This window comes from Xenopus laevis, chromosome 2L, assembly GCF_017654675.1.
Source record: "Xenopus laevis strain J_2021 chromosome 2L, Xenopus_laevis_v10.1, whole genome shotgun sequence".
NCBI lineage: Eukaryota > Metazoa > Chordata > Amphibia > Anura > Pipidae > Xenopus > Xenopus laevis.
The window spans coordinates 159274723-159286816 of NC_054373.1; the positions used below are offsets into that span (position 1 = coordinate 159274723).

The 12094-nt window shown below is 39.5% G+C and overlaps 1 protein-coding gene across 3 annotated transcripts in view; it reads right to left on the minus strand.

Moving 5' to 3' along the window:
* Positions 1 to 943: 943 nt before the first annotated feature.
* Positions 944 to 12094, minus strand: part of cog6.L (component of oligomeric golgi complex 6 L homeolog) — a 76792-nt gene continuing 65641 nt past the window's right edge. Inside the window, exons 17-20 of one of the 3 annotated variants that reach the window (XM_018244975.2) lie at positions 11347 to 11400; positions 9754 to 9833; positions 3294 to 3443; positions 944 to 1886 (exon numbers count right to left, since the gene is read on the minus strand). In XM_018244975.2, the coding sequence (XP_018100464.1) occupies positions 3296 to 3443; positions 9754 to 9833; positions 11347 to 11400 (282 nt within the window). In that variant the 3' untranslated portion in view covers positions 944 to 1886; positions 3294 to 3295. 3 annotated transcript variants of the gene reach the window in all.

A 12094-nucleotide genomic window follows, 5' to 3' on the forward strand; every position in this document is an offset into this window, starting at 1 on the left:
ACAGAGGTTTGCAATACCTCCTACAGCTGCATTAATGTTACATTATGGGAGGGCAGGTCCCTGACAGTCACATGAACAAGCTAAAGGCTAGTGAGAGACGATGTAGATCTCAGACTGCGGAGAAACCAGTCCAAGATTCTGCGCCTCTGCTGCTGCTCTTCTGCTCAATGTGCCTGTGGGCAGATCCAGTGGATTTCGGCATGAAATGCAAAATCTCGTGTTTCGGGGAGCACAAATTGGAAATGCGGGACGGCTTAGGTGGCAACCATAGTCAAAACAAGCCACCGATTCTGTGGCATTCTGCACAGGTATCTCAAAGCTCCTTTCAAAAGCAATGAATGCAATTGTGATACCTAGACAGTTTAAAGGGTTACTGTCATGGGAATTTTTATTTTTTTCCCCAAAATGAATCAGTTAATAGTGCTGCTCCAGCAGAATTGTGCACTGAAATCCATTTCTCAAAAGAACTGATTTTTTTTATATTTAATTTTGAAATCTGACATGGGGCTAGACATATTGTCAGTTTCCCAGCTGCCCCTAGTCATGTGACTTGTCCTCTGATAAACTTCAGTCACTATACTGCTGTACAGAGAGTTGGAATGATATCACCCCCTCACTTCCCCCCCTTCCCCCCAGCAGCCAAACAACAGAACAATGGGAAGTTAACCAGATAACAGCTCCCTAACACAAGATAACAGCTCCCTGGTAGATCTAAGAACAACACTCAATAGTAAAAACTCATGTCCCACTGAGACACATTCAGTTACATTGAGTAGGAGAAACAACAGCCTGCCAGAAAGCAGTTCCATCCTAAAGAGCTGGCTCTTTCTGAAATCACATAACCAGGCAAAATTAAATTTTATATGTAGATATTCTATATTTGCAGTGTAAACAGTGTAATTTAGAAATTAAAACAACATCATAAAAATCATGACAGTATCCCTTTAAATTCAAGCTCCAAGCACTGAAAATAACTGTGTGCATAAAGGTTACATCAATGCAGGCAACACTTATGAGCAGCCTCTGCAAACAAGTCATTTTAATCATGAAACTCAGATATGACTGTATATCGGAGAAGTATAACAGAAGCCATTGTGATAAGTCACAAACAAATCTATATTTTAAGGATAAAACCTCAAAGTCTATTTATGAGGCATCTATAATTAGATATTTAAACCCACGTGCTAAAAATAATCTCTCTCTCTGACTAGAAATCATTCCTGAAAATTACACATCACCACGTCTGAGTTGAGCTGAAAAGCATCATTGTTGTCAACATAAGGAGCTTGCAGGAGAAGTGATTCCTAATTCAATAGTCAACTGTACATTTCTTTACTTGTTGGTCTGTATTCTCCCTTCATCTTGCCAAAAAAACTTCAGCATTTAACTTAGGTATTATAATTTCTAATCAAAGAATGCTTCCATCCATGCTATTCTTATGAGATGGATATCACCAAATATATTGCCATTGTTATCCTTGCCATTATACAGAGTAATCAATCTTATCCAAGGAAAGGGGGTGTGTGTGTGTGTCCCATAGGTTTATTATGCCCCTATGGCTTTAAATCCCTACATTTCTTTATCTCCCTAGTTGCTGGGCAGATGTCCATGTACAGTATCTAGTTACTAATCTACATATTCCAGTTATTGGCTTACTGGCCTATGACCACTTCCTGCCACACTTTAACATAGTGCCTGGTTAGGAGTGGATCTTTTAATTTGACTTTTAGTTGCTGATCCAGCTGGATGAGTTCAGGGAGCCTGGGTACACCAAGGCCCAGCAAAGCATTCTGCTGTAGAGAGATCTGTTCCTCCATTGATAAGTCGGGAAGCAGGAACCCCGTAAATTAGGCCAGTCAGTGACAGGTCAGATCCTTAAAGGGAATCTAAAGGCAAAAAAATAAAATACCATTTTTACTTTCTTTAATGAAAAAGAAACCGATCTCCAATATTCTTTAATTAAAAAATGTGTACAGTTTTTAGTGAAATTCTCCCTTTGTTTGACTTGCTCTGACTGCTGTGGATAGGAAACTTTGGACGGTCCCTAATTGCTCTGCAGGGAAACGATCATACTTTCGAACAGCAGGGGGGAGCCCACCCCACCTTACTTCCCAGAACTCAAGCAGCTTTGTTTGTTTCCCTGTAGAGCAGTTGGCGACTGTGTAGAGATTTGTATTGGATTTTACATCTCCTTTACGGTTATCAACTCCAGCTACAGGGACAAAGATCATGGAGCCAGATTTAAACAGAGTTGGAGAAAGTTTGTATTACACAATACATATACTATAAAATCCACATTAGATTACATGACAACCCAGGACCCAGTGCAGTCTGTATATTCTGATTATTAATCAGTCTTGCTGTATCAGGTTCTGGCAAATATTATTTGACTTGTGATGTTTTGATCATTTATGACGAGCCCTAAGCTTAGCCTTCCAACTGAAGCCCAGACCACACGGAGCATGTGCACAGTCTTGGTCTTGCAAAGATGTTTAACAGTTACAAGATTGTGACCCCCTGTGGCCAACTTTGAAAACATAAATCATTTGTTTGATTAGGCTTGTGGTGCAGTAAGTTCATGTTTAGTATACAAAATAAATACAGCAATTCTAGCATTATTCTATTTTAGACTTTAGTTCCTCTTTAAATAGTACTCTCTAGGAGAGTAAGTAACCTGAGCCTTTGAATGGCTGCCCAAATGGCTACACAGTAGCTTGTTTATATAAACTATAGTAGTGTTTCTGAAGCAAATGAAGCAGTTTTACCAGTGCAGGGCAACACTGCATTATATTTATATTACTTTAATTTTTTGATGTTACTGTTCCTTTATGTCCAGAAGTAGCAGACCTAGTCCTGTGGAGAAAAAGCTTGATGTACCTGCACCCAGATACTTGAGGCCTGAAGTAATGTATCCCATGCAAGCACATCAAGCAGTGGAGGAGCAGACAGTGCCTTTGTATCAATTTTCTATCACTCAAAGGGCTGATTTAATATTGTAAAGACTCCTAGGCACCTGGTTAATGGAAGCCACGAGGAAGATGTCGCCTCTGTGAGGTTTCTCCATTCTAACCCAGTCATCTCCTTAGGTTAAACATTCTTCCTCATAAATACACATATTTTGATGCATTATAATGAGTAGCATGCCTAAAGGAGTATAAATAATGGGAAAAAGTCCACTTGTACAAATATGGGTGTCATCATGTACGATCCTTTATTTACAATCACCGTCACAGTCAGCGTATTCATGCTATTACATAAATACTTCCCGGAAAGAAAATGCTGTCACAAGTAACCTTTACGAGAGCAGAGTCTGGACTTGTTGAGGAGATCTATGGAGAATGCTTGTTGGCTCCTTGTATCCATTCACTGGCTTCATAACTGCTTCATACAGTTCACTGTAGGCTTTGCAAACTAATTCTGTAGATTGCTTAATGATCTGTTCTCTGCAAAAAGGAAACAGATGAATGCACAGTGGGTTAATGCTTTAGAATTTAAGTCTGGTGACAGGAAGTTTTCAAGCAACCCATTCATTTATACATTTTCTGTTGCTAAATGCATCTAATTATCATTGCTTTGAGTTAGGCATTGCCTGAAGCAAGACTATAACTTACACAGCATGGAGGGAACGTTAATTCCATGTTTATGGGCTATACATCCTCCACACCCATTTCCTTTGAATCTGAAGAGTCAAAAAGCCTATTAACTGCCAACCATCGAGCAGGTTACCATCAATGTTGTGCCTTATAAGATATCAGAAATGAAGCACTACCTTAGAATATTTAAATGGTCCATGTAAGCATGACCGGTTATGGTAGGGGAATCCCATAGCAAATAATATATATAATAAATAAAACTACTGAAGGCACCCATTCTTCCATTCCTGTGTATGCAATGGCTGTCTTCTGGGTTAGGTGTGGTCCAGTGGGCAAAAATTGCAGAAAAAAAATGGCTCCTTAAATTATATTAAAGGAGAAGGAATAGAATTTTACAATTGGGGTGCCAAAAGTTAGGCACCCCCAAGAGACACCCCGGGCTTCACCGGTTTTCAAATTTCCCGGGGCAGGCGCTCGTTAAAGTCTGGGCATGCACAACTGCGAGAAGACCCGAAGAAGCAGGAAGACCATCTCTCCATGGTGGTCGCTAGAAGAACCCCAGGCTGGTGCGGTTTTCTGCTGATAGGAGCGCTGGCCCGGGGTGTCAGGTAAGTAAAAGTAGTCACTTGGGGGTGCCTAACTTTTGGCACCCCCAAGTGTAAAATTCTATTTCTTCTCCTTTAATATAATTTTCAGCTGAATTTCCACTTGATTTCCAACAAATTGCAGTCGCAAAGGACAGGAAACAAAAGGTACGTATGGCAGCGGGGGAGGTTGCGGCTTCTGGACAAAGTCAAGATTGGGGCATGGGCCACTAAAGGGGTATGGGAGCCCCTGAGGTGGCACCCAGTGGGCCACGGACCCCAAAAACCATAAAAACTAATCTATGACCTTAAAACAACTATTGACTTTTATAATTTCTGTTTTAAATGAACAAAATGGGAAAGATCAGGTTCTTGCCCGAGTACTGTCCAGTTTGACTTGCATTGAATTAGTTGTAAAATTTAATAAGCAATTAACCTGCTCCCTTTTCCCCCTACGTGGTACATGAATACCACAATATATATATTTATATGAAAACATTATGAGCAAGTATTTTTCTAATGCAGGATAAATGCCATACATTATACACTATTTGCATTTTTTCAGCAATATAAATACACATTGTTGGTATTTTTCTGCTGTTTGATCCCAGTGTACATTACCCACATGAAATGCAGTAAAATTATACCCACCTAGTAATGCTGAAGGAGAGCAAGAAATGTTACGCTTTATTACAGTCCCTAACTGAGGGAGCTGGGGGGGGGGCAGAGTAGAAGAAGGGAGCTTTGGGATAAATGCCAATGTGTAGTTCAAGTGAGCTTCAGGAAGAATGCCTATATATTCTGCCAATACATCCAGGATCCCAAAATAACAATCAGTTAAGGTGAGCCTTGGGGTGGACAATTATTTCATGCCATACATATTTTTGGAACAAATAACTAATACAGGTATGGGATCTGTTATCTGGAAACCCATTATCCAAAACGCTCTGAATTACAAGAAGGCCATCACCTATAGATGCCATTTTAATCAAATAATTCAGATTTTCATAAATGATTTCTCTGTAATAAGAAAACAGTACCTTGTACTTAATCCCAACTAAGATATAATTAATCCTTATTGGAGGCAACACCAGCCTATTGGGTTTAATTAATGTTTACATGATTTTTAGGAGACTTACAGAAATTACAGAAAGATCAATTATCCAGAAAACCCCAGGTCCAGAGCATTTTGGATAACAGGTCCCATACCTGTACATCATTGTTCTTCATGTCTGTAACCTTGCAATGATCAATGGGGCCCGAACTCATTGTTGAACGGATTGAAATCGTGTTGGTTAGAAAGAGCCACGTGAAATTGTTTAAATAGGTAACAGTTTGTATATCTTACATACACGGTATATGTGCTCAATAAATATAAAATGCTATCGTCAGTCTTGTGAAATGAAACAGATGTGAAGTAGAGTTCTAAGAATCAATACGCTTTAATGGGGCAAAGGTTGTGCAAGTGGTGATTTACTTGGACTGCCTTGAGCGTCTGCACGAGCCTGAAAAGATCAGTTACACGGAACAAAAGACTGCCGAGCCACAGGCAGCATTCACATATTTTCTCTGTAATAATAAAACAGTAGCCTGTACTTCAGGGGGACCGATTATTTACTAATGTTGGGTCTACTTTTGGGGGTTATTCGAATGATATATTATTTATGAAAAAATTAGAACTTCTAAAATTCGATTGAATAGTCCTGACCCCAAAACTGGAATTGAATTTGGATCAAGTTTTCCTCTGCGGATTTCGAGCCTCATCTAAATTTCTTATCTTATGTTATAACGTCTATATTTTATGCCTTTATTTATAAGAGAGTTCATGTTACTATATTTAAAAACAACTATTTCTTATGTAACCTTAACATAAATATCTGAAAGAAAAGCAAGAAACAGGAGGATTATATAGACAAGCTGTTTGTTGACAGTTTCTTGAGATCTACTGATCACCAACTAAAGGTCTACTTGTAGATCCCCATCTACCTTTTGGGCACCCCTGCTATACTTGATCCAAACTAAAATATAATTAATCCTTACTGGAGGGAAAACAATACTATTGTGAATTAATGTTTAAATCATTTTCAGTAAACTTTTTTAGTGGGAAAAAACCTCAAATTTATCGAGATTTATTATACCCAGAGGATGGAAAAAGTCTGAATCCAAAAATCTGCCATTTCAGACCTGCCCAGGTTGTATATAAGTCAATGGGAGACGTCCCTATCCTATTGGGAAGTTTCTGTGGTCTGCGCTGGAATTAGACCAAAAACCGACTATTTTGGGCTTTTCCAGCAAAAATCTGAAAAAATTCAGACTTTATGGGAAAAAAAAATCATCGAGGAATTCGGGGAAAAAATCCGAAAAAAACGTACGATTCTGATTTTGCTCCATTTTATCGAGTTTTATGCCGATCTGATTGTGCTTTTTTAATAATAAATAAGTTCAAATCATGGATTCTATTTATCTGAATAAAATATCAGATACATTTTGGATATTGGAAGTATAGAGATCCAAATGACGTAAAAATGCCTTATCCAGATCCCAGGATTCTGGATGACAGGTCCCATGCCAGTACTAAACCCTTTAATGTAGTCAGCAGACAAAAAAAAATGTTAGAGATGCGTGAGCAGAATAAGTCATTGTGAGTAATACACTCCCAGAAGCTAAAGCTAGGGTCTCTTAGTAAATACAAGACTTTATATGTTCTGCATTGATGGAGTGGATAATACATAGTATAGTTTGATAACAGGTTCTACTTAAAATGTCAAGAAAACCTTTGCTATCTTAGTTATATAAATAGGGAAACTTCTGCTGTTAAAATCAAGAGGCACCGAATTACTCCATTGTGATCCTATTCATTCCGAACGGCAACAATGATTTAAAATATAAGCTCGTTTTCTCAATAATGCTTTTAGCCATCCATGTCTTTATGTGGCACAGCAATTACTGGCAATGCAGATAAAGTCATGCTCAAGCACTCAATCCATTAAGCCAAAAGAAAAAGTATGATATTTGTTCCAAAGGTCAATGTCGCAAGAGAAGTAGTAAGGGGGTTGTAATGCTCCCACCAAATATCATCAGATTGTAAGTAAATAAAACAAAATCAGTGCAAAACATCCTATCATGGAAAAGGATTGGAAGGATAGGGTATGGATAGTGAGTGCTTATTTTTACAGGTGCCTCTTAATAATAAACAGATCCTTTAAAAATACTGTGACAAAAGCACGTGAATTAAGCATATGTACCTTAAAGGGGTTGTTCAACTTTAAGTTAACTTTTAGTATGATGTAGAGAGTGATATTCTGAGACAATTTGAAATTGGTTTTCATTTTTTATCACTTTTGGTTTTTGAGTTATTTAGCTTTTTATTCAGCAGCTCTCCAGTTTGCAATTTTAGTAATCTGGTTGCTAAGATCCAAATTACCTTAGCAACCATGCACTGATATGAACTATGAACAGGGTCGGACTGGGGGGCCCGGGGCCCACTGGGACTACTGTCCAGGGCCCCCTCCGAAATGATGATGCGCCGAACATGCATGCGCGAAGGCACTGCTCGGCGTGCATGTGTGTAGGCGCAGTGAAAGGTGCCGCGCGCATTCGCAGATAACGCTGCGCGGCACATAGAAAAATATCAGATATGATCAGGACAGGGGACTGGCCCGGCGGGGGCCCATTATGGGTCGGGGCCCACCGGGTTATTTCCCGGTATCCCGCCGGGCCAGTCCGACACTGACTATGAATAGAAGAGGGTCTGAATAGAAAGATGAGTAATAAAAAGTAACAATAACAATACATTTGTAGCGTTTTTTAGATGGGGTCAATGACCCCCATTTGAAAGCTGGAAAGAGTCAAAAAAAGAATTTGAGAAGTTTACAAAAAAACCTATAAAAAAGGGAAATAATGCAGGGATCAGACACTAAAGAGCTTTTATACAGAAACAATACATGTATAAGAACATGAGGGTGAGCAGGTGAGGGTAAAGTGTATGAGAATAATATGAAAAAATAGGGTAAACAGGAGAAGTATGAGGAAACAAGGTGAGAAAGGAGGGGAACAAGAGGACAGAAGGCTGAGTAACTGAATGAACAAAGTGACTATGAAAGGTAGTCCGGGCAGGGGGCGGGACAGGTCATGTCAAGGGACAGGTGACATAGGAGGCGAGGTAGGGGCGGGGCTGATGAGGTATGGGGGTGGGACTTGTGATGTGGAGATCAGTGATTGGCTGATTACCATACCATTTACTTCATTGTCCTGTCCACATTTCCGAATTTGGAAATCCGGACAGGGAGTTTTCAACCGAACAACCCTTCCAAAAAACGTGATGTGCCGGTGAAAACAGGACAGGTGGCAACCCTAGAGGGTGGGCTGGAAGGCTATAAAAGATTTAAAAAACTGGTCTTATTGAGACCACATGCCTTTAATAATGTATGTGATTCCTTTAGCAGCCAGTCCCACTACAGTTTAATAAATATGCAAGCCTTTAATCCATTATTGTGTGAATTGTTACATATAAAACCATTTTAACCTGGGGAAAGTCAATTACTGGGTTTAGAAATTAATTAGAGGCTATTTACACACTAAATTGTGCACAATTACCTACTTAATGCATTCCTCCTCAATCACAAAGTAACCTATTTGTTTTGAAAAATAATCAAAAAATATTCATCATTACCTAGAGACTGATGCCTACAGTTTACCTAGACAGACACTTAAAGATACACCGGGAGATCCGCTCGTTTGGCGATGTTGCCAAACGAGCGTATCCAGGGGTACTTCCCCAATGAGGTGAGTTGAGGCTGACGCCTTAGACGGCAGCGCCCCACTAGGTACCAGGGGCGGCAAAAATGCTGCTCCTGGTATTTTATGAGCCGAATTTCCGATTTTCAAACTGGAAATCCGGCTTTTCTAGCACAGAGAGAGCAGTTAGGCTCTCTGCGCTAGCGTACTGGCCCTCTCTGCCACCCTCGTGGACCCCCTGAGGTGCAAAAAGGTGAGCACATGGGGGAGGGGGGGTCGGCGGAGGGGCCAGGATCGCCCCTGAGTGTATCTCTCCCCGATATACCCAGATTAAAATGGAGGCCATACGGGTGGTTGGACCGCGGGACTGCATTAATGAAAAGATGCAGCCGCGATTCGACGGGATTTTTTTACTCTACCCTATCGCCATCTGGCCGACTTTTGGCCAGATATCGATCGGGCACGCCCATCGGATGGGCCCACATACGGGCCAATAAACTGCCGACTCGGTTTGTCGGCAGCTTTTATCGGCCCGTGTATGGGGGGGGGGCCTTAAGCGTCAGTCCTGAATTCTAACTGACGACCAGCAATCCAATGGCAATTATTAATTCAAATGTTAAATGTAAGAAACAAGAAGCCTTGACCTGCATTTGGCATTCAGCTTTTTCAAAAGGCAGAAGTTTGAAACAACAGAAGTGTGAGAGAATGGTGGGTGGGACGGACACAAAGACAAGTTTCTGTAAGGAAAAGTAAGAAGCACAAAGGAAGGGGTTGTTGAAAAATACACAGTTCTTTTATATTTAAAACTAGCTATACAGTAATATCAAGCATTCACTTACTTTACGGTGGCACTTAAGAAGTAGTTCAATTGTGGCATTTGCAGGTTGTCAGGAGCAGACAGGTAGCGGTCAAATTGCACCTACAAATACAAATCACAGGTGCCATATATTAACAACAGCAGCCATAACTTACTGTATTAAGTAAGTTACACATCCTAAGAAGCAGCACATTTCAGAGCACTAATTTTAGTTTTAAACGTATGTTAGTGAATCAGTCTCTGATTTGTCTGTGAAAAGAACATGACAAAATATGGCGGCACATTATACTGCCTGGAGACCTCAGGTTTCTTTGGTTTTTATTTGTTATCAAAATGCAAATGTCTTTATGCTTATAGCTTTGCACACGGGATTTCAAAACTTTCTAATCAATACATAACACATTATAATATTCAAAGGCAAACCAGCATATCATGACAACATTCAGGCAAGATGACACCGATTTCTATGTGGGCTGAAAGTTTAAATAAATATAAAATGACTAGATGTAGATGAACTTTGGAGATGGGAGGCTACTTCTGAAACTCATATAGTGCCATATATGATATATTTCTGATATATGGCCCTACTGTATCGCTACAGAGATGTAGTAACTCCCAGTGAGTGTACTTCTTTATTTGGACAGCCTTAATATAACCGTTACTTTGCAGAACAGTTAAAGGGGTTGTTCACCTTTGAGTTAACTTTTAGAGGGTTATTTAATAACATCCAAATGCATCTCATTTAAAAAAAAAATCACAACCAAACTCTAATACCCGATTTGACCTTATTTATTATTATTAAAAAGGCTCAATTTAATCGGTTTTGGTAAAAACATAATAAAATCGAGCAAAACCCTGAATTGTATTTTTTTTTACAATTATTTTTCCCCAAATCGCTCCATTTTTTTCTGGCTTTTTCCAAAAAAAGCCCAACTTTTTCGGATTTTTGCCGGAAAAGGTCAGCTTTTCGTCTAGTTCCAGCGCAGACCACAGAAACTTCAAAATAGGATCTGGGCCTCTGCCATTGACTTATACACAACCTCGGCAGAGATGGTGGATTTTTGGATTCTGTTTTTTGCTGCATTAGGCTTTAATAAATCTGGAAAAATTCGAGTTTAAAAAATAAAGTTTTGCCCCAAAAAGCCTGACCACAGTTTAGTAAATAACCCCCTTAGTATGATGTAGAGAGTGATATTCTGAGACAATTTTAGTCATTCTATAGCAAATCTAAAGTTAACTGAAAGGTGAACCACCCTTTAAATGATGGCATTGTGTTGGTTGCCCATGTTTGGCAGTGATCACGCATTTAATATAGAACCACAAATATGATGAGGGTGCTCAGAGATACTGTACCTTGCTCAGAGAGTATTGAGTGAAGGGTATATACACAGACTGCTTTAGGTCTGAATTAAAGCTTGTAATGAGGGCAGTAAAAAGTACAGCCTCAGTATAGCCAAACATAGCTCTTTGTAATCCCCTCATATAATTAAGCTTTGTTGCTATTTCAAACATAGTTATTTAAATTTATAATATAACATAATATGCTTTTCGGGTGTAAAACTTTAAAAATGGAAGAAGCTGTGAGCATGATCAGTAGATTATATATAGAATATACCATTGCAGCCTTGAGGGATACGGAATCCATACTGGGCAGGTTTGAAAGTGCCCCCTGCAAAGGAAAATAAGAAAAATCAGTTAGCTAGATGTCTATTAATAGTAATTACAAAGCAAAAAAGGGGCTTTGAAACTAATGTCAGATGAAGTGCTCTCCATTGCCCACTATGTAAATTGACTTAAAATGTTGAAGCAAGCACTTGACAGGAGATGCTCATTTGGGAGCGCAGTGGTCCATATTTCCATACAAAATAAGACACAAGAGTTTGGTGATGGGGTAAATGCAGGATTTGGCAATGTCTCCCGAGCTACTAAAACTCATAGCTGCCAAAGCACCCAAATTTGCCATTGTGCCATTACCCCAAAGGTAAGTGGAAATATTTAATTAACAAAGAAATTCGCAATTTGTAATTTACCATTACTATTTACCATATTTTAAATTCAAACTAATGGCTATAATCTATATATCAAAACCTCTGAAATTATCCTACAGTAACCACCAGTAATGCAGCACACATTCCCATGTAGGCATCCTCCATTCTATCCACCGCCTATCTGTGTAATTCAGACACACAAAATAGAGGGTGCAGAACACCAGAGGGTGCAGAATGCAAAGGAGCCCAGTCCTTACCAATTGTGTTGAGCACTGCACCTTTTCCCAGATTTATAAGATTTATTTTACAAGGTGCAGAGTGCAGCAAGTATTGGGTAAACAAGCTCACAATGAGCTTGCATCTGGGGCCTTTGCT